The sequence below is a fragment of the Leuciscus leuciscus genome (genome assembly GCF_965113295.1).
Source record: "Leuciscus leuciscus genome assembly, chromosome: 6".
Lineage (NCBI taxonomy): Eukaryota > Metazoa > Chordata > Actinopteri > Cypriniformes > Leuciscidae > Leuciscus > Leuciscus leuciscus.
In genome coordinates this window covers 6,684,169-6,707,228 of record NC_138730.1, presented here as the reverse complement: position 1 = coordinate 6,707,228, position 23,060 = coordinate 6,684,169, and the positions used below count along the sequence as shown (strand labels likewise).

General features: G+C 41.4%; 1 protein-coding gene and 2 long non-coding RNA genes across 3 annotated transcripts in view; 2 read left to right on the top strand and 1 right to left on the bottom strand.

Annotated features, from left to right (window-relative positions):
* Positions 1 to 7,642: 7,642 nt before the first annotated feature.
* LOC309500921 (uncharacterized protein) lies at positions 7,643 to 10,011 on the top strand (the record flags this gene model as incomplete). Its single annotated transcript, XM_082172740.1, has 3 exons — positions 7,643 to 7,805; positions 7,886 to 8,055; positions 9,049 to 10,011. 3 exons carry the CDS (start codon positions 7,643 to 7,645, stop codon positions 9,667 to 9,669), a joined length of 954 nt encoding a protein of 317 aa, XP_082028866.1. The 3' UTR covers positions 9,670 to 10,011.
* A 1,388-nt stretch (positions 10,012 to 11,399) lies between these two features.
* Positions 11,400 to 12,305, bottom strand: LOC309500922. Its single transcript, XR_014206733.1, has 2 exons — positions 11,594 to 12,305; positions 11,400 to 11,515 (listed from the first exon to the last, which is right to left on the bottom strand). It is a non-coding gene; the product is annotated as an uncharacterized lncRNA (long non-coding RNA).
* Positions 12,306 to 15,920: 3,615 nt separating this feature from the next.
* The window catches only part of LOC309502094, a 31,627-nt gene continuing 24,487 nt past the window's right edge, over positions 15,921 to 23,060 (top strand). Inside the window, exon 1 of the long non-coding RNA XR_014207148.1 lies at positions 15,921 to 16,418. This is a non-coding gene — a long non-coding RNA (uncharacterized lncRNA). The remainder of the gene's footprint in view (positions 16,419 to 23,060) is intronic.

Here is a 23,060-nt window from a genome sequence, read left to right as displayed (position 1 = left end):
ATGATTTGAAGAAGCTGCGATGTGAAAAGGAGGGGGATTTATAAGGTTTAGTTGATTAAACATTTTAGTATAGGAAACATTTGTATCCTCGCTCTTGACTCCTCAGGAAGCCTCCTCGTTCCTCGCCCTCCTCCCGGTGGAATTAAAGAATTTAGATGTCCTACATGAGAGCGGAGCTCGATCGGTTTCAGGGTCGTAGGACATACGAGCGAGAAACGAGGAAGCATATTGAGACGCACCTTCTGAATCCTGACCCTATTTTAATTTAAAGTAAATGGAGTCGAGGAGTCGATTCCACCGACTCCAAAATTAGGAGTCGGGAGTCGGAGTCGACTCCAAAAAAACCGGAACCGAACACCCCTACTGTCTCGTAACACTGCTCACTCTTCTTCTTTCCAGACGTCTTTGCATCTCCCGCGAACACGCCGGAGAAAGAAAAACCCGTAAAAATAAAAGTCCCTATAGAGAAAAGACTTGCACTTGCAGTCTACTTGCACGTTCAGACACCAGCGCTAGTGGTGGGCAGATCGAGGCTTCGTGAAGCTATGAAACAGTTGAACCAAATGGTCCATATTGTTTCGAGGCTTCGAAACAATCCGACACCCGTCTCAACGGTGACACCTAGTGGTCACTTGCAGGTGTTGATCTGAAACAACCATGACAAGCCATTAAAAAAATTTGTTTTGTTTTTATTATTGTATTTTTCTAATATGTGAAGCTTTTAACCTATAGGCTCCTCACTGTGCATAATGTTATTTTGGTCCTGCAAAATGAATATTACTAAAAGAAATCAAGCCACAATGTCTCACTTTTTTAGAGATCTTTATAAAAAAATATTAATTTCACTGCTGTGGAAGGACTTAGCCTACTTCTTTTTTTACAGATAATTTCTCCAACCAATCCTCTCACAAGGGACACTTGTTGCTGGCATGCAAAGATATTTTTTAGCTAGGACATACAAATGAGGAAAGATTACTGCTCTCTCTTTCCAGTAAGTTAGGGGATCATGAGTTCTGGGCAAATTTCAAATTCTCCTCAAATGGCGCATCATGGATGATGTATTGTTGCAGTAGGCTAGCTGCCGATCACAATACACACATCTCACTTTATTTGGGGTTTCTAAACGGAAATGCTCCCACACCACAGATGTACGGCATCTCTTCTGGGGAGCCTCCATTTTATCTATCTATCCAAATCTATCTATCTATGCATCTATCTATGTATCTAGATATGTATCTAGATATGTATCTAGATATAATCTATGTATCTAGATATGTATCTAGATATATATCTATAATCTATATGTATCTAGATATATATCTATAATCTATCTATGTATCTAGATATAATCTATCTATGTATCTATATATCTATAATCTATCTATGTATTTATATATGTATCTACTACTACTACTATGGCCGTTCATGTCGAGTGCGACGAACTGCTTCCCGTTTTGAGTGTCTCTCTTCCAGAAATGACTTGTAGGACTCCTGAGAGTCCCTGCGGCCGTTGTTAATTGCTGCACGCCAGTTGGGTCTGTCATTTGCAAGTGCCTCCCAATTGTCCAGGTTGATGGAGAAGGCCTGAAGATCCCTCTTAATGACGTCTTTGAAACGTAGATGGGGGCGACCCTGTTTGCGGGGGGCATTTGCCAGCTCGCCATACAGCAAGATTTTTGGGAGGCGGGTGTCATTCATTCGATAAATATGTCCAGTCCAACGGAGGTGGCGTTCACGAAGGATGGTGTACAGGTCACTGGAACCAGTTCTCTCAAGTATGACAGAGTTTGGCACATGGTCCTTCCAGCATACACCCAGTATGGAGCGGAGGCAGCGAAAATGGAAGGCGTTGAGGCGATGTTCATGCCTCCTGTAAGTTGTCCATGTCTCACTTGCATATAGTAAGGTGCTAAGTACACATGCATGGTATACACGGACTTTGAGGAGCAATGAGAGGTTCTTGTTGTGCCAGACACGCTTGCTCAATTTTCCAAACACCGATGATGCCCTCCCAATGCGCATGTCAAGCTCTGCGTCAAGGTTATTGTTGTTTGATACTGTGGAACCCAGGTAGGTGAATTTGTCTACCACAGATAGAGGTGTGTTGTTAATGTATACTGTAGGGTTCAGGGTTGCAGGTTGGGCAAGGATAACTGTCTTTTCAAGACTGATCTGCAAACCAAACTCTAGACATGCAGCGGCAAAAGATGAGCAGAGTAGTTGTAGATCTGCCTCTGAGTGGGCAACAAAGGCAGCATCATCAGCATAAAGCAGCTCACGTACCACAACATGGCGTACTTTAGTCTTCGCCCGCAGTCTGGCCAGATTGAACAGTTTTCCTGAGCTGCGGGTGTGTAGAAGGATACTCGAGTCATCAGGGAAGGCACGGCGTAGTAGGGCAGAGAAGAAAATTCCGAAAAGGGTAGGAGCAAGGACACATCCCTGCTTTACTCCACGTCTTATCTGGAACTCTTCAGAGCGAGTGCCTTCAAACTGTACGGTTGCCTTCATGCCCTCATGAAACTCAGTGATCACCTTCAATAACTTTGGAGGGCAGCCAAGTCTTTGTAGGATGAGGAAAAGCCCAGATCGACTAACGTAGTCAAAAGCCTTGGTCAAGTCTACAAACACCAAGAACAAACACCAAGAACAGAGGTTTATGCTGTTCAATACACTTTTCCTGCAATTGACGAACACAGAACACCATGTCTGCTATGGAGCGGCCAGCACGAAACCCACACTGGCTTTCAGGGAGGATACGGTCAGCAAGGATTTGTAGACGTGGTAGAATAGTGCGAGCAAATATCTTGCCAGCAAGACTGAGCAGAGATATTCCTCTGAAGTTGTTACAGTCTGCACGGTCCCCCTTGTTCTTATAGATGGTGATGATGTTGGCATCTCTAAGGACATCTGGGAGATATCCACTCTTCCAGCACATCACAACCAGATGATGTAGGACAGAGGCAAGAACATCACCGCCTGCCTTATAAGCCTCAGGGGGGAGGCCGTCAGCTCCGGGAGACTTGTTATTTTTCAGTGCTTTAATTGCAGATTTGACTTCCTCAATAGTAATATCTGCATCCAGATCAGACATAGGGGGGAGCTCAGGAACAGCAGCAGTTATTGCCAGTGTGTTGGCTGTGACAGGCTGAGCATAAAGAAGACTATAGTGCTCTGCCCATCTCGCCAATTGAGATTCCAAATCAGTCAGAAGTTCACCTGATAGGGAACAGAGTGGAGAGGATTTTTTAGGGACTGGGCCCAAGGCTTCTTTCAGACCTTCAAAGACTCCTCGAATGTTTCCAATGGATGCACTTGACTCAATACGGTCACACGGTGTGCTCCAGTAAGCCTGCATGGCTGTGCGAGTGACCCGCTGGACATTGCGGCATGCCTGCTTCAAAGCTGCCTTATTTGAGCGAGTGTTATGCTGCAGGTAGGATAGTCTGGCTGAACGCTTAGAGTCAATTGCAGGTAGGAGCAGGCTGACATGGGTTTTGAACCAGTCAGGCTGGGATCTGGATCGCTTTCCAAAGATGGAAAATGCAGCCTTTGTGGTAGCAGAGTGGAAGTGCTGCCAGGCATCCGTGATGTCTGCATGAGGAGGTGAGGAGTCAAAGCTGGAAGCAAGTAGTTCCTGGAACGCATGCTGCGATGCAGGAACATAGGTTGCAGAAACATCCAGACGAGGAGTAGGCTTTGGCCTGGCGTAATGAAACTTGTTTAGGACCATCCTTAGTTTGCAACGTAGAAGGGCATGATCAGTGTCACAATCTGCTGAGTGTAGTGATCGGCAGTGTGTTACTTCCTTCAAATGTTCACGCTTCACCAGTACATGGTCAAGTTGGTGCCAGCGCTTAGAACGTGGATGACGCCAGGTGACCTTGGAGGAGCTTGAGCCCTGAAAGAATGAGGAGGGGACACAGAGTTTGTGGGTGCTACAAAATTCCAGTAAGCGCTGACCGTTGTCATTCATGTTGCCATATCCATGGCTTCCCAGAATGTCAGGCCATGCACTAGAGTTAGCACCCACTCGGGCATTAAAGTCACCAAGGATCATCAAACGTTCGGTTGAGGAGATCTTCTGAACAATGGCGCTAAGTTGATTGTAGAATGATTCCTTTACATCTTGATCAGAAGTCAGTGTAGGGGCGTAAGTGGCTATGATTGTAACTGGGCCACAGTTTGTGTGCAGGCGCAGTGAGGAGAGGCGTGAGGAGATGGGCACAGGTTTTTCCACTGAGGAAAGTAGCTTGTTTTGGATTGCAAAGCCAACACCGTGCATTGGTCTGTCACCGTCTGGGTATCCATTCCAGAATAAAGTATAGTTTCTTTCCCGGACAGAGCCAACACCGGTCAGCCAGGTTTCACTCAGGGCAGCGATGGAGATGTTAAGTCGGAGTAGTTCTGCATCAATCAGGGCTGATTTACGAGGTGAGACGCAGTCCATGTCAGAACTAACACCAAGAGAATGCACATTCCAGCATGCGATGGAGGTGTATGCGACAGTTGCAGGATGACGACCAGGTCGCGCCTGCCGTACACGCGAACCTTGCCGAGCAACGACAGCACTCTTAAGGACAGAGTGCTCCCGAGTTGCCAGTCGTGGAGGCTGAATGTTTGACGTCATAATGGAGAGATGAGATGCTCATAGTAGAGAGCGCCCGGGCAAAATTTAAGTGAAAGCATGCATGCCCAGGTCAAACTTCCACCTCTGGACTCAGTGCTACAGATTCCAACGGAACACAGGTGTGTGACGGTTGGTGTAGTTATGAGTTGCCCCGCAGTGACCAACTAACTAGGTCTATTGCCCCGTGACCATTGGCGAGGTGCTCTTCTGCTCACCGGGCGACTGAGACAGACCGACTCAGGTGCTGTGAAAGCAGACGCGCTCTGATACTCAGCATACCAGCCCCTGCTGCCGGGCTAGCAGGGTGGACTGGGTTTCGTCTGGTCTCTCGCCTTTGACCTGTCTGGCTTGCTTAAAGCTACCAGGGGTACAAGTCCCCCGCCAGCTTAGCTCTCAGGGTCATTGGGACTCACAAGCTGTTCCACCACGACAAGGTACCAGTCCATGGAACAGGACATGGATCTATAATCTATCTATATATGTATCTATCTATTAATCTAGCTTACTATATATATTTATATCTATGTATCTATTAATGTGTCACTCAGGGTTCCCACACTTCGGTTAACTTCAAATTCAAGGACCTTTCAAGGACTTTCCAGGTCCAATACCCTCAAATTCAAGGACTTAATTTGGGGACACATTTCAAGTGAGAGCAAGGTTACATCGTGTTACCTTGTAAGATACATCATTACAGTTTTGCGTGTGAACATGGCAACGTACAACACAAAGTACCTCACGCAACGCAACGCAACGCATAAATGTGCGTAACTAACGTAAATCGTGTGCATAGGCCACGAAGTGTGGGCGAAATATTATAAGGGAATTATATGTAATAATATGGATTCCATATTCCATAATATTTTCTTGCACAAAATAAATTCAAGCACTTTCAAGGACCTGTATCTATGTACGTTTATTTTCAAAAACTTTCCAGGGCCTTGAAATCTTTTTTTCAGATTCACAAACTTTCAAGGATTTCAAGGACCCGTGGGAACCCTGGACTGTATACTCTGTCTGTCTCTAGCCTATCAGTCAATGTCAGTAACGTGCGGTGAAATCTTGTCATGGGTAGGCTGTGACCTATCAATGTGGCATATATGTTCATATATTCATTCAGTTAATTTAGCAACCCAGTTCATATCAGGCATCATCAGATCGCTGCCTGCATACAGCAAAGTCAGTCATATGTGAGGCTAATGCACAATGAAATATAATAATCAAATTAATGGACACATCTATCTTATGACTTATACAACAAACAAATGTTTTGTGCGGGACACAGTAAGAGAAGGAGGCGGCGCGGCAGCCTAGTCACTCCTTCAAAATGCGCAAACGCGCACAGACAGCCACGGCACACACACACTATTGGTCTGGTGACGGCGCACCAGGATTTGAATAGGCTACAGTCAGAAAACATTGCTTCAGCAGTACAGCTTTAAAGTACAAAAACAGCTTATTCGCTCCTACAAACTGCGCTAGGCGCACACACCGACACGCAATGAGCGTCTGGCGACGGCACACCAGGATTAAAAAAAGAGAACTACAAAACAGCATTTTAACCCTTAGACATAAAGTACAAATATGGCAGAGGTGACGTGACGGCGCACCAGGGTATGGAAGAGAACATTTTTGTGTCAGCGCACAGCAGGCCTATAGCCCACCATCAGACAACACACACAAGCCAATATAAAGGTTTTAAAAATAATAAATAAATGAATAGTTTACGTTTTAAAGGGGGTGCTTACTTTTATTTGTAGACGAAGTCCATGCGTCTATCCCTCTGGACAAAGATGTCAATTACTTTGTTGTAAAAGTCCTCTTTGTTGGGTGTATTTCTCAATTTCATGAGTCTCTCCTTTTCAATGGAAATAAGAGCCAATGAGGAAAGTCTGTTCTGCTCCATTCTGTTACGGCTATAGGTTTTTATGCGCTTTAACCAGCTTCAAAAGTTTTGTGGCCTCAGGAACAGTCTCCTGCAGATCGTGCTCGGTCAAAAAAGTAAGCAGCTGCACAGGAGTTTTTCCTTGGACGGTTTGTGAACAGTATAGGCCCACCAAATCAGACTTTAATCTAATCAGATCAAAGAATTTTGCATATGTGGACAGGCTCTCTAATTTTTGATCAACAAATTTACCCCACATCTCCGTGAATTTTTTGCAGTCAACTAAGCCAAGGAAATTCAGCTCCTCCAGATGGTCAAATCTGCTTTTCATTTGTACAGTGATGTTGTCATGAACACTATAGAATAATCTTCTCCTCTCATCTCTGACAGACGTCTGGTGGCGCGTCTCCTTATTGATCAGTTTTAGATCGTTACTTTTCTCTTCAAAGCGATCATAAAAACTGTCAAACTGCTCTCGCTGATCGTTCAAAGCACGCAAAGTGTCTCTGATGCGCACAGAGCATATGCTAATATCCATTGCCTTGTTTTGAAGCAGACGAAAAAGCGCATCAGTCAAATTGAATATGCCACAGTATAACATAAGGAGAAAACAGGTGGATGCTTTTGAGAGCCAGAGATTAAATCCTGAGGCCATAGCGAGGGTCTCTCCATCCCAATCATCTGAGTTATCCCTCATCTTCTGGAACATTTGGCAAAAATCTGGTAGGTGTTGGAGGATAGTTTGTACCAACCTAGAATTTGAATTCCACCTGACAGATGATGCTTTAAGCCTAGTTCACACGGCAGGATAATTAGGCCGATTTTAGCCCCGATTCACCCCTTCCGACAATCTTAAGGATGCTCCGATTATCGTAAAATAATCTGATCAAATATTCCTGCCGTGTGTGGTGTGTTAAGACTGCTCTCGTCTGCTCGGAAGGACGTCGGGACCGCTCCGATCTCAAATCGGGGATAGCCAACATGTTGGATTTTTTTGGCCCGATTTCTTCTCGTGTGTGGTGTCCCCTGAGCACGCAGCCTGTGCACTGTGGAGTGTAGCCAATCAGAAAGCGAGGTGACGAGGCGGCGAGGAAGCGCCGGGAAACAAAATCAAAACAGCCGGTGGCATGGCGCACCAGAAAGTTCGGTGGACGTCGGAGATGGAGGACCAACTCGTCGACATGTGGCAACACCGTGAGTGTTTGTACAACGTTTCGTGTAAAGAATATCATAACCGAAATGACAAGGAGAGGAAATGGGCAGAAATTGCTGCTGCACTTGAGATACCAGGTAATGTTTATCTACACTACCCATCGCTAGCATGACCATAACATTCATTCATATAAATTCCTTGTGTTTGTTCATGTCAGTGGAAGAAGTGAAGACGCGGGCCACAACTTTAAGAACCCAGTTCAGCAAGCTTCTGAAAACTAAACCAAGTGGGACTTTTGAAAAGCCACTAACAAGCAAACAACGCTGGCTTATGAAGACACTGATGTTTCTGAGGAAGCATGTCACCCAACGTGCCACTGAAAGCAGCGTATGTACCTAATTGTTGACTGTTCATCAATATTTAAGTTTTATGTCTGAAAATTAGGGGTGTAACGATACATGTAGGCTATTCGTATTGAACCGTTCGGTGTACAGTATGCATTTTCAAACCGAACGGTTCGTTGGACCATTTTTCCTGCCGACCAAAATTTCGTTATTTCAAATGTAGGCGGGTCGCGTGTGGCAAGCGCGCTCATACAGAGACGCCGGCGCGACCACAACATTGCCCAACATCAAATGTCAAACGTAATGCAAGCGGAACGAAACTGCTCGTTATTGTGTGGTTGAAGGACCGTTTATCAGTTTGGACCAGTGCAGCGCGAGCCGATCATGATCATGCGACACTGTTACTACACAGCGCTAATAAGAGATCCAGTAAAGAAATCATTTGAATTCGCCACAGAAGTAATAACATCACTTGCGAGATCTAGTGAGAAACATTCACATTTCTCCGTTATTAACGGATCAAACAGCGCGTGGAAACCAGGAAGAAACATTGTGCAATGAATGAACTATCCAGTGGCCACAGATCTGCAACATTCACCATGGATTTGCTGTAGTAACACAAACTGCAACCAAGTTTGGTAGGAATAGTAGGATATAATGCCTTCAAGTAACATTACGTCGGTTTTATTTTGACATGAATACAATTGCTACCCTCAAATGTAAATCTGAAATAAAATAAACCTTTGTTTATAACTAGGCCTACTACAATATTAAATTTCATTTTTTCCAAGGAGCTGTTTTGTTTTATATGCTGAGTCAATTATAGCTCTAGAATTGCTCAAAGTTTTGCTCATACTTTATGATGTTGGTTTTAATAATAAAAAATTATAATAAAAAAATTAAATCAAGGCAATTTCTCTGGCATTTTTGCTGTATCAAAAACGTATCGAACCGTACCGTGACACAAGTGTATCGAACTGAACTGTGAATTTTGTGAAACGTTACACACCTAATCCATTCATATATTTTTATATAGCTGCCTCAATCAATTAAAGATGGCCTGGCTGCAGAGAGGGACCCCTTGAATGATCCAGATGATGACGATGTCTCTCTGATGTCTGACGAAACATCTGCTGAGGAACCATCTATTCTCCAGAATGATGACGACCTTTCCCCTCCTGTACCTTGTACACCTACTGCAAAGAGACTAAAGAAAAGCCAATCTGCTGATGCCATTGAAATGGAAAAATTGAAAATTTTACAGCAGATGTCAACTGCTTTTAAGGCTGGTAGAAGCAAACCTACAGCTGATAGTGACAGCAACTTTGGGGCACAAGTAGCTGAGGAGTTGAGGTCAATTAAAAACACTGTGGTAAAGACAAGACTAAAGAGAAAAATAATGAATGATTTATATGAGGCTCAGGAGAATGATGCACAGGCATCTAACTCATACCAGCTGCCACCTAGTATTTACCCTGTACCACCTTCTGTACATATGCCCAACACACAACCAACCTTTCTACACACATATAAAACTCCACAAGAACCACCTCACCACATGCCTCTACCCATAGGTACACAACTGCTGCCGAATCAGTACCAGCTTCAAAATAATGAGACGCATAGCTACAGGAGAATGCTAGAAGACGATGAGTGAATAATACAGATTTAAGGGTAGATTGTCAGTCACGGTTCTCAAGGTTTACTACAATTACCTCTGTTTTTTTGTGGTTAATCAGAAAAACAATGCATTGGTGTGTTTTCAAATGCATCTTCAGTTATAAGTGTGTACCTCCTTTATTGATGTATTTGCTTTATTTATATTTCGGCCTTTTTGTTATATCAAGGCCTTAAGTTGTATTTTACCACAGTTGTGGGAGTCATACACACCGCTATTGTTTCAAATGCTTAACCATTTCACCGTAAGTGACATGAACAAATGTTTTATTGGATTGCTTAGATCCTGAAGTGAATAATAAACAGTTATTTATTTTTCCAAGCAGACTGTTTGTTTTTTGTTTTCAATTTTGACCTCTACCCAATTGTTGTGAATTAACTTAAAGATTGAATTCTGTAATTTCAAAGTAATACTACAAGTAGAAAAAGTAACAAAATTATTTAATTAAAATATGATGATGCTAAACCATTTGGTTATGCAGGCAGTTTAATTTGTTGCTCAGGGAATTTCAGGTGGCACTATATTAATATTGAATACAAACAAAGTTATGAATATACAATTTTGTAAACCTAGAAATATTGCAAAGTTAAATGGTTGTATCAGCGATTTCAGGCCCAAACAATAAATGATCACATTCATCTCATCTTTCCTAACGATCCGCTAGCTGCCCGCCCCATAAGCATGCAGTCAAAAAAAAACGCGTCTCTGTAGGCAGCCTAGGCTCTGAGATCTGCACACAAAAACAGTTGCTTTCACCAACCACTCAAAACCAAAACAAATAGTGTTCCAACCAATCACTGACAGGGGTGGGTGTTGTGAGGTTTTCGTGTGCAGCTGTGCACAAGCACAAAACCTCACAACACCCACCCCTGTCAGTGATTGGTTGGAACACTATTTGTTTTGGTTTTGAGTGGCTGGTGAAAGCAACTGTTTTTGTGTGCAGATCTCAGAGCCTAAGCTGCCTACAGAGACGCAGTTTTTTAACAGCATGCTTATGGGGCGGGCAGCTAGCGGATCGTTAGGAAAGATTAGATGAATGTGATAATTTATGTTTGGGCCTGAAATCGCTGATACAACCATTAAGGCAGTTCAGTGTCAATTTCTTATTCATGTTCCATTTCCAGACACTTACAATTTGTAACTTATACTGAAGAAACAAGTAAAAAATGCTGTATTTACAGAACTATACATTTGTCAATGCAAAAAAAGGGAAAAAGAATAACTGAATATGACATGTCTGAGCCTAAATGTAGTTGTCCTGCCAGGAAACCTTGCCTGCAGATGAAACAAAGTAGCTCTTCAGCTTTTCTTGGAAGTCAATGAGACCAGAAACTGTCTGGTTACTGATATTCTTCTAAATATCTTCCTTTCTGTTCAGCAGAAGAAAGAAATTCATACAGGATTGAAACAACATGAGGGTGAGTATATGATGACAGAATTTTCATTTTAAAGTGGAGTATCCCTTTAAATAATTCAACTTTCAGTGAGGACCACTGTAATATTTGAAGTGATATCAAATATTTGTTAAATACTTTAGACTATTTAAAATATATATATATTTTCAAATGTTTTATAACTGTTTTTATCTAAATACTTGTTTGATAAAAAAAAGACCACATGCATTATGTGTTTAATTTCATTTGTGTGTGTGTATTTAAAAAAACAACAACAAACATTTCATTAGTAATGTAATGTACTTTAGACATTACCTTGAGATAATCCTTAGCAAGTGCTTGGTACAGGGCTTCACATGTTTCAGTGACAATCTGGGAGATGGTTGACTTTCCAACTCTAAACTGGAAGTTTAAGGATGTAAAGGACTCTCCTACAAGATAAAGAAACAACATTAGTGGCATTCAGCCGATTTAAACCCAATAAACGAAACAGGCTGTTGCAAACAAACCTGTTGCCAAAAATCTTAGTGTTAACACCAGTCTCTCCTTCGCAGAAATGGACAGCCTCATGTTTGTATCCTGCTTTGTGATCAACGGAGCTACTTTATTGAGGACAAACTCAAGCTCCTCCACATTCATACGAAGTAGCTCCTTGACCCCTTCTCTGTCAGAAATCTGTAAAATATAGCAATACAAATAAAGTCGATGGACATAACTACATCCACAACTGCAGTCCACCAGAGTACATGGAAACGAATATATGAACGTTTATTTCAACGGTAATTAATCTGTGTAGTACGTGACGACATTTCTATGAGAAAAAACAACAACTCACCTCCATATCATGATGTAGCAAGTATAGTCCATGCTCGCGTTGTCTCCACTTTTTTGACCATCGCCTTTTCTTGTTTTTTTAATGTTTTTTTCCGGTCAAAAACAAAGCACAAACTATGGCCACTGCATTCTCTTCGTCTGCCATGATTGTTTACTCTGAAGTCACGTTTGATCTCGAGGTATTTTGCGTGATTTCCCGTCTGATCTGGGAATGCTCGGGAGTCAAATCGGTTTGTGTGTGATGTGTTGATTTTTCCGTGTGGCTGCGCACCACACACTGTACGACCAAAACTGTTAGACCCGTGATTTTTTATCGCCGTGTGTGGGGTCTCTCAGGTTTGGAAAATCGGCCGACAATTTTAAAATCGTCCCGTGTGAACCAGCCTTTAGGGATGCGACATTTCACAATTTCATCCAGTAAATGTGTGCGCTTGGTAGACTTGCTGAAAAATGATGCTAGCCCTTCAACAGTCTTGAAAAAAACTTTACACTCCGGAATGAATTTAGCTGATTGTGAAAGCACGAGATTCAATTTATGCGCATAGCAATGCGTAAATAAAGCTTCAGGTACTCTCTCTTTGATTTTTGCCTGTACTCCGTTAAGCTCTGAGGCCATCACTGCAGCTCCATCATAGGTTTGTGCGATCAACTTTTCAGCACAGTTATACTTTTCTAATACATCTAATACATACTCTGATATTCCCTGTGCACTTCTGTCACTACTCACGTCATCAAAGCCCAAAAAAGCTTCTTTTACTTCACTTGCACTGTTGACATATCTCATTACTACTGATATTTGAGCCTTATTTGTAATGTCCGTGGTCTCATCCACTTCCACTGCAACAAAGGATGCTGCTTGAATGTCATTTTTTATATCGCCTCTGATAATCTCAGCAGTGGCTTCAATTAAGTCATTCTGAATCCGATTTGATGTGCCGGTAAACTCATTTGAGGAGCTTAAGTGTGCAGCTAACTTGTCATCTTTTTCTGCCAACACATGTAACAGTTCAACGTAATTTCCTTGATTGACAGAGGTACTGCTCTCATCGTTTCCCCGAAAAGCCAGCTCTTGTTTGGAAAGGTAGCATGTAACATCTATGAGGCTTTTTAATATCTCCCTGTTTTCCTTTACCTTTGAATTGTGCGTGCATATCTGGAGCCTGCGCTGCTCATCCAGGGCCATGTCAATACGACTTTTGCAATTTTTTTGCAATTTACAAAAAATATTCTCGTCGCTTTATAAACTTAAGATTGAGCCACTGGAGTCACTTGGACTATATTAACGATCTCTTTAATAACTTTTCTGGGCCAGCAAGTTTCAGTCCCTTAGAAGCCTATGGAGGAGTGAGATAGCTCTCAGATTTAATCAAAAATATCTTAATTTGTGTTGCGAAGATGAAAAAAGGTCTTGCGGGGTTGGAACAACATGAGGGTGAGTAATTACTGACAGCATTTTCATTTTTTGGGTGAACTAACCCTTTAAGAAGAAGTGACAACTTGTAGAATGCAACAGGACGTTTCTGAATGGTTAGTTGATGAATTTATGTAGCTTATGTGTAGTTATCTTCTAGTCATTGATTAGCATATTCTGTCTTGATAATCTATAAATCGTGTTCGGGTGGGGTTTACGTAAATTCTAGGGTTGGTGATGTCACTAACCCGGGAGGAATGTCGTGTAGTCCCAACCAGCCGTTTGTTGTAGTCCTTAAAAAGCAATTGCTTTAAAAGCAAATATCTCCCTTAGCTTTGAACTTTGAGCGTTGTAACTTTGCAGATGTTGTTTATGATCAAACAGCAATATTACACACTAACTAAAGTTAGAAAAGTGAAATCATAATCAACCACCACTTTAACTTTCATTGATTTATACCTTTACTTTGTTCTGATGCTGACTTACTGCTGATGAGTTGGTGCTGTACTGCTGTTGCTGGGGTGGTAGATGATGATGACACAGATCCAGATGCGGACACAGGTGATGCAGCTACTTTGGAGATGGTAGGTGATGATGGTAAATATGCAGCTACAATGACAGGTGATGCAGCAGCTGGACAGGTTTTTTGTGATGCAGTTGGTGCTGTTGATCTTTCGGACACAATCTTGTGTGGAATGCGTGCCATCTCCTCAGTATACAATCTCAAGTGGTCAATATTGATGATTTTGGCCAAATCAGATCAGCATTCTTGCCTTTAATGTTTTTAATTGTGTATGGACCTAAAAAATGTGGACCCATTTTCCGCCTTTTCTCTGCTGGCTCCGAACATTACACCTCCATACCTTGTTGCCCACAGAGAATTTCACTTTCTTTGCTTTCTGTTCTTTCCATTATTTTTTGGACATGAGCAGTGTGGGTAAGGGCAGTTTGAAGAACTTCATCAAGTTTCAGGACACCCTCAGCCATTTTTTTTTTATTCCAATGGCGGCTTCAACCGAGCTGTCAATCTGAAAAAAAAGGAACGTTTGCTTCTAGTTTAAAATACCTGATTATCTCAAATTCATACTGAATGCAATATATGCCCATAAAAACGGAACAAAACACAGAAGACAATGAACACCCACTTGATAATCTTCAGGGACCTCAGAAGGGTACCGTGCCTCACGACCAAACATCATATAAAATGGAGATAACTTTGTCAGCATCTGTTTTTTTGGTCCTTAGTCCAAACATAATAGCATCAAGGTCTTTGTCCCACTGCTTTGGTTTTTTGGAGACCAATTTGCTGAGAGCCCTTAACCATTAAATTTACATTAAATAGTTTTAGCAGAAGATATTGTCTCTATAAATATCTCTGAATACCATATTTGGTTTATAACTATTCTTACAAATGCCATTATAGTTGTAAAATAACCAAATGAATTTTTTTTTATTTTTTTTTATAGGCTGATGAAAAAAATGTATAATAATTTAAGGATCTTTGTATAAAAATCGATGTACAGTATAAATTTTGTACCTCTGTATGGTACGATTCATCCTTTCAACTAGACCGTTAATCTGGGCATGATAAGGTGAGCACAAACTCCTTTTGATACCAAGAATTTTGGACACATTTTGGTTGATCTGATAATAAAACAACAAAAAAATTTTTTTTTTATTATATAGTCAATTTAGGTAAATATTTTTCAGAACTACATTTGAGCACTTGAGCTTTCATTTACCCAACAAACTTGGTCTGTGAGTATGTGTTTTGGTGCCTCAAACTGATAAAACAAAGCTTAATAATACAGTTTGTGACCTCCTCTGCAGACTTACTTCTAAGTGGATAAGCCTGTGGCCATTTGGTCAAGTAACGCAAATATATTGATGGCCACTGTCTGTGAGAGCGAGTTTCCCAATCAGATCCATCCCCAAAAGTTGAAAAGGTTGTGTGACCTTGCAAGAAATGTGATAACGGATAATTAGATAAAAATATTCATTAAATTATGTAAATATTCTAACATGGTGTGGGTGTCTGGTAGCCTGGTAATACCAGACTCTGCTACTTCGCTTTGCTTCGTAGAGAGAGTCTGGAGTTCCGTAATAGAAAAAAGTTTTCTTTACCGCCTGGGGGCGCTAGTCTGAAGCTTAAAATCATTGGTTACCCGTAAGCCAATCACATAACGTTTGGTTATGGCGTGTGTTATGCGCATGCTCAGCCGCATCTAACTTCCACTGTAAACACATGTATGATGCGAAAACAAAACCATAGAGCGAAATACCGGAGTGAACATGGCTGTGAATGACTTTTGCAGATTATGTGAAGTAAATCTACACATCCACGTTACAATCAGCGTATACATCACGGCTCTCAGCCCGCCCTCTGTTCGTTGATTGGCCGGCTGTTTTCAGGCCGGAGGAAAACGGAAAGCTATGACTCGGTCTCAGACTGAGTACAGAAGCGAAATGAAATTGAGCGGAAGTACGAAGTCTGACGTAGTCAGGCTAGGTGTCTGGGAAAGAAAGAAAGAAAGAAAGAAAGAAAGAGTAGATAGATAGATTGATTACCTGTATAGGAGGGTGGTCCTTATTTTTAAAGGGGGGGTGAAATGCTATTTCATGCATACTGAGTTTTTTACACTGTTAAAGAGTTGGATTCCCATGCTAAACATGGACAAAGTTTCAAAAATTAAGTTGTACGTTTGATGGAGTATTTCTGTGCCAAAAATACTCCTTCCGGTTTGTCGCAAGTTTCAGAAAGTTTTTTTTCGAGTATGGGCGTGTGTGACGTCAGATGGGGCGGAATTTCCTTATACGGGTCCTAAGGGCACTTCTCCCGGAAGGGCGCGCGCGCACCCGTAGACCAGAGCAAGAGAGCGAAAGCAGTACGCCCATCAAATCGCTGAGCTCGGCTTTAGGGAAGTCATCAACGGAGTTGTGCAAGTTTTCTTGGTTGTTCCCTGCATTTCGACGATGATTGTTTTATAAACAAGGCCCAGTTCGACGCCGGATTTGCAGATCGTCCAATGCTTAAGGATGGAGCAGTCCCAACGATAAAGGTTCACGGTCGTGCGTTGGAACCGCAGGCGGTGAGTAAAACTGCTTCAAATGTCTGTGTGTTGTTAGCTATTGGCGCGTAAGCACAGCAAGTAAACAACATGATCACGTATAGTTAATGTATCTATGGAGCATGCGATGTATGGTGTGTGTGTGATTCGCGCTCGTGATTCTTTAGCTCCACCCACACGGCACGGATCCAGCCGCTCGGTTTTTTCCGGAAAGACTTGGTACAGCCTATCTTTCTTTTATAAATATAATAAAACTAACGACTTTTTGGAGATATGAAGGATGCAATACTACTCTATGATTGAAACTGAGTGTTTCACCCCCCCTTTAAAGTCTCCAATTGTCATGCTCTTAACCCTTCAAATTGTTCCTTTATATAAGAAAATACAGCATGCTAATTTTTATGGCAGTAACATAATAATTACAGGTAGCTCAATAGCTTTAAACTTTCTGAGATTTTGATGATTTTCGTAAAAACAGATCATTTGAATTGGTATTGTATTTGGCTAGTAAAATTCCAAATAAATCTCCATAAAAGCATCTGATGCACTATATATTCCTAAATATATATTTTAGATACATATCTCAGTTTACTTATTGTAGAAACTAAATCCAAATTGATCCATGACCCGGTTTAGCAGATTTACCTTTCCTGGTGGAATCAATACATATTTCTATTGATGATCACCTTGGTTATTGTTTAGGTTTAGAGCAAATTTTTTGGTTTAAAAAATCACATTACGTTCCTTGAAATTGACCTGGAACTTTGGCCGAATCAAGCAGTTTATCAGGAGGCACAGGCAACCATACATGCAATGAAAGTAGTCAATGATCACGCCGAGAGAGGAGTGGCTCTGATTCAAGAATACAATGGCTATCTCACACACTCTGAAGAACAATTGCAGTTTCTCCTTCATGTGGTGGAAGATCACCGACGGATCTATCCAGACTGCAAAAAGTCAACACTGGCTGCTGAGCATCAAAAATGAGGGATTGTTGAAAACTTAGTGCTTTTTTTGAGATTGTTGTCATTGTTGTCATGTCAGTGTTGCTCTAATTTCAATAAAATGTAGTTCATTTGCAGCAACTTTTAATATTACTTGCATATCACAATAACGCCGCACAGCTTAACATAGGCAATCTTCCACATGATTGAGCTACCTCTAAATATATTTTTTTGTCAACATTTTTGCATATTTCTAATTTTGAAGTTAAAAGGAACAGTTTAAGAGGTTAAGACACTAACATTTTGCAAAAAAAATTGGACTTGATAAGGACCACCCTACTGTATAGGTGTAATTTTGACCTCTTCTTTAATGGATTCTTTGGCGGCCTGACATGCCACACATTCAGCCACCTATTTAAAAATAAGTTATCAGTTAACATCAAGATAGAAGAAAGATTTTATAAAATGTATGGACTTTTGTTTAAAACTTTCAACGTTCAACTTTCAGCTTCATTACCCATTTGTCAAGATCCACGGACATCCCTGGCCAGTAAAATCTTTTGGATATGGTAGGGTGACCATATTCCAGGACATGTCCGGCCGGGATTTCGAGATCGCCCAAAATATCCGGGATACGGCTTTTGCTTTCTCGTCGCCATTCTTTTTGTTTACATGCACACCTTTTGATTCAGTAGGACTGAATTAATTCCGATTGGTGAATCTAAATGTAGTGTTTACATGAACGCTAAACAAGTGATCGGTTGATGTGCGTTCTAGCATTGCTAAGAAAATTCCTGTGTTTTCGTCTCGATCGGGATCCGTGTGAAGCAGAATGCATGACCTGCAAAGCTGGCACGTACGTGTCAGTGTCAAATAATGTAAAAATGTAAACATAATGAATGGTGACTGTAGAAAGCAAAAGCCGAATCCCGGGCATTTTGGGTGATCTCGAAATCCTGGCCAGATATGTCCTGGTTAAACAGGACGTATGGTCACCCTAGGATATGGCATCTTTGTTTAGTTTTTTCTGTCCAATGCTGCTAGCATGAAACTTTATAAACATGTATTTGCATCCTCTGCACCATAGACAACCTTCAATCACGGTACCTTTGTATATTCTGTAGTACAGCTGACCATCTGAACGATTCAATAACAATACAATAACTATTAATTAAAGGATCAAACATGAATATGACATGACATTCTACAGTACAAATAGAGAAAACGAGAAAACAAACTCTCTTCATCGGGTCCCTTGTCAAACAATGTAAAACAAACTTGTCAGTAATGAAGTTTAACATGATATTAATGAATAAATTCAAGATAACAGGCCCGGTAAAATTTTTATAGCCTAAAGGAAATATCCTAATATATATCCACAATTTATGTTGCAAACGGGTTTTAAAAAATAATATTGATTAAATCACATAGTTGTAGTCACCTTTAAAGGGATACTTCACCTCTGGAAAAATGAATGTGTATTTAAAATGGGTCATTTATGTAGTAGAAATGTGAAATTATTTTTGAATTTGGAGCCTTCTAGACTGAGAAAAGCCGAGGCCACTCCCAAGCCACGCCTACCGGTAAGAGAGCGCAGTTAAACAACTAGACTAGGCTACTAGTTGACCCGTAACTTAAAAGACGGCGTTTTATAGTGAGTCTCCGTGACGAGTCTGCCCCGGGATTTCGAGATCGGCCAAAATGTCCGGGATTCGGCTTTTGTGTTCTACACTCGTCATTCATTATGTTTACTGTGGCGAGCGGGACGAGGCTGAAGGCCGCGGGAGAACGGAGCGAGGCCGGTGGCGTGATTACTGATGAGTAGGGTTGCCAACTGTCCCGAATTAGCCGGGACGTCTCGTATTTTGGGTCTAATTTATTTGTCCCGTACGGGACCTCCCTTGTCCGGATTAAATAGACTGCTATGCTGATCTAACCACTGACTGATACAACCGCAACACGACACTTGAGAATGATTACCACACCGCATCATCCAATAACAGCCAACACTCACGCGCATCAGACCATACGAAAAACAAACTCTGAGTCTAAATTGAGAATGAATTATTCTTTTGGGACAAATTACTGTTTGATTTGCGAACAGAATCCGCTGCTGTCTGGTCGCTCCCGGTTCGATCCGGAGATTCCGGACTCGCGCTAACGGCAAATCCCTTTCACTGTCCGGCCGGGTTTTGATTTCGGCAAACCAGTTTTGGTGAATTCAAACAACATGATTATTGTTCATGAGTCCAACATCCAGCCATGCAAGAAAACATGAAATCTTCCTGAGGGAAAAGTATGCTATTACTTTCTTTAATTTATTTAAAATGTAATGTAGGCTATAATGTTTCAAAAGCTTTCTATTTCAGATAAATGCTATTATTTTGAACTATGGTTTGTGTGTAATGTGACTTTTTTGTGTGACCTTAACATTTGTTTTAGAATTAAATTGTACATAAATAGGTTAAGCAAAACAAATGTGTTTATATCTGAGAAAATTTTAAACACATACGAACCTGAAATGACATATACTGTGTAATACAGTACAAATATTTTGAATTTCCCTTATTTTCCTGTAAAGAACCATGATTGTCCCGCATTTTTCTTTTCTGAAGTTGGCAACCCTACTGATGAGCGACACCTGTGAGAGGGTTTAATGGTCAGTGGTTTGCTAGTAAATGGCCAAAGGAGCTGCTATCCGTGCCTGATAATAACATGTCCACCACTCTGTTGGAATTATATCCCATTGTGAAAGCTTGTATTCTGTGGGGCAAACAATGGTCGAGCTACTCACATTCCAGGCTTAAAGAATCAAATTGCTGATTCTCTTTCTCGATTTGAATTTCAGAAATTCCACCTCCTGTGTCCAGGTTCAGCGTCAGCCAGCTTGGTCTGCCCTCCTTTCAGCCAGACCGTAATAGATTAGACATGACCCTTCAATCTTATTTACATTCAGCAGCCAAGTACATGCGCAGTGGTCTAGCAACATCGACATTAAAAATGTAAAATGTCTCATTTTAGTTCTTTCTGTGCCACCTTCTCTGTAGATGTACTTCCTGTCAATGTTTCATATGTTAGTGCTTTTATAGTCCATTGTTTTGAGTCCCGTAAAATGCAGCCTTCATCCATCAAAAGTATAATCGACGGCATCCAATTCCACATGCGCTGCTTGGATCCATCCAGCATCAGCTTGCTCGAAAATTCATCAATTCGTCTCCTGCTTAATGGACTTCAAAAAGAGAAACCTAAAGGCAATGATCATCGTCTCCCTCTCATACTTCCACTTTTGAAAAAAATTATATCACGTCTGAGAGAGGGATGCTTTGGGATTTATTCTGATATGATGTTAGAATCTGTTTTGGTTGCAGCTTTCTATGGCTTTCTCAGAGGTGGCGAGTTTTCACCACGCACAGATTCCTTTAATCCGTCACATGACCTCACAATATTTGGGCCCGTATTCATAAAGATTCTAAGAATCCTCTCAGAAAACTCTTAATTTAGCTTAAAAACTTTTACATAGGAGTCTTAGCTTAAGAGCAATTCGGGACTGATCTGAGAGCAACTCTGAGTAAGGAAAAGACAAAAACTTTCATCTGGGGGCGGGGCTTTAACGTTTCAAAGCCGCGATGTACAGAAAATCACACAAAGATATAGAAGAAAATGTATAAAAACTTTTTTGATCAATAAAATTAAGAAATAACATAAATAACTCCAGAAAGGCCACACTGCAGATTTGCATTTCACATGCAAATCAAATTAAATCGGCTAAATTACCTGTGCGAGCAGGCCAGCCTACAGCACAACATCGATGCACCGAAAAAATAAACAATTAATTTACTAAATTAAATTAGAACAGAATATACCTTTCTAATAAATAAAAATACAAAACGAAATAAATCAGAATCAAGTCACAGGATGAGGAGCAAATGTGTGCAAAATGCCTAAAGTGCAGGGGAACATATATTCAAAACACAAGCCACAAATAGTTAGATTAGATAACCCTGACAGATTAATAAATAAAATAAAAATAAAGAAATTATTAAAATAACGATAGTAGCCAGAATTTTCAACTTTGTCTTTTTAACTGCAGAAACAACAATTATGCTAAACTGGAGAGGCAGTCTTTTTAGCTAAAAATGTTCACAGCATCCAAAAATAAAATTAGAACCGGCTGAAAAGTTTTGAAATCACTTGTACCTGATCGAGAGAACAAATCCTGAACGTCTTTCACTCTGTCTGTCCGTTGGAGTCTTTTCAAATTGTGCGCGTGGATAAAATACATTCTAAAGGCCAATTTATACTTCTGCGTCGGGTGCGCGTAGAAGGTACGGCGTAGCATACGCATTGACGTGTACCATACGTCGTACCCTTCGCCGTACCCTGACGCGCACCTCCTCAAAAATGTAACTACGCGTCGCGGCGACGCGGACCGCAAGATCTGTGATTGGTCGGCTGGATAGCATCGCGTTTCCTCCTACGCATTTCCGGAATGATCTTCTGCACTCTGCACCGCCCGCCCGCCATTTTTAAATTCCGAAGATCAGTGAAGAGCCATGGAAATAGAACAAGTGACCGAGAGATTGCTTGAAGAAGTGCGGAAATACAGCCATCTGTATGACTCCTTCAGTCGCCATTGCTCGTAGAAACCTAAACTCAAAATAGCCGCGAGGAATGTAAACACAGTGGAACTGGAACATTAAAACCCACCCGCGCCAACTAGCGTTTCGGCGGTGTAACTGCAGAGCAACACAGACATTCGCAGAAGTATAAATGCTCACGACGGCGTCGCCTACATGCGTAGCCTACGACGCACACTACGGCGTACACTCGACGCAGAAGTATAAATTGGCCTTAACGTGAAACCCAGTCTATGCGTGAAACATGTTAACGTTGGCCGGCAGAAGTGCGATCATGGTTTTCCTGATGCTAAATCCAGCCTTGGAGAATATCCTTTCTGATGGTGTACATCCACACTTTACATTTTCTTATCCCAGACATTGTTAAAGATTTAAATCCTTGGTGGACTTCCGGGATGACGAGGAAGCGAGCAAAAGCGTAATATCTTAGCTCCCTGACGGTCTTACGCTCCCTGACGGAAAAATACCTCAAAACCTGAAAATTATAGTCCAATATAGTATGTCAGGGGGTAAACAAAGAAGAACAAGGGCGAATCAGCAAACAACTACTCAACCGGCAGATCTTTTATCCTCAGAAACCATCGCAGCTAGCGAGCTAGCTAAAGATAACAAAAGCATGGAAGCTATTCAAGCTATATTGCAGAGCTAAAAAAAGTTCAAGATGACGCTAAAAATGAGCTGACTGACAAGATTGGGGCATTAAATACTGAAGTGAGTGGTTTCCGAGAAGAAATGGGGAAACGTATGGACGACATTGCTGAAGAATTAAAAGGAGTGACTCAAAGAGTGGAGGAGACAGAGCAGAGAGTGGCCGACATTGAGGAGATCAATGCCGATGTTTACGATACCCTGGAACACGCTCTGTACATGCAAAAGGAGCTCCAAACACGAGTAACAGAGCTGGAAGCACGTTCACGCAGGAACAATATTCGCATACATGGTATAACCGAAGAATCCGAAGGCACCAATATTCAACTTTTCATGGAGAACTTTTTAAAATCAGAGCTTTCTCTCGCTAATACGACACTCAACATACAGCGCTGCCACCGCTCACTAGGCTCCAAACCACCACCGAGTGCTAA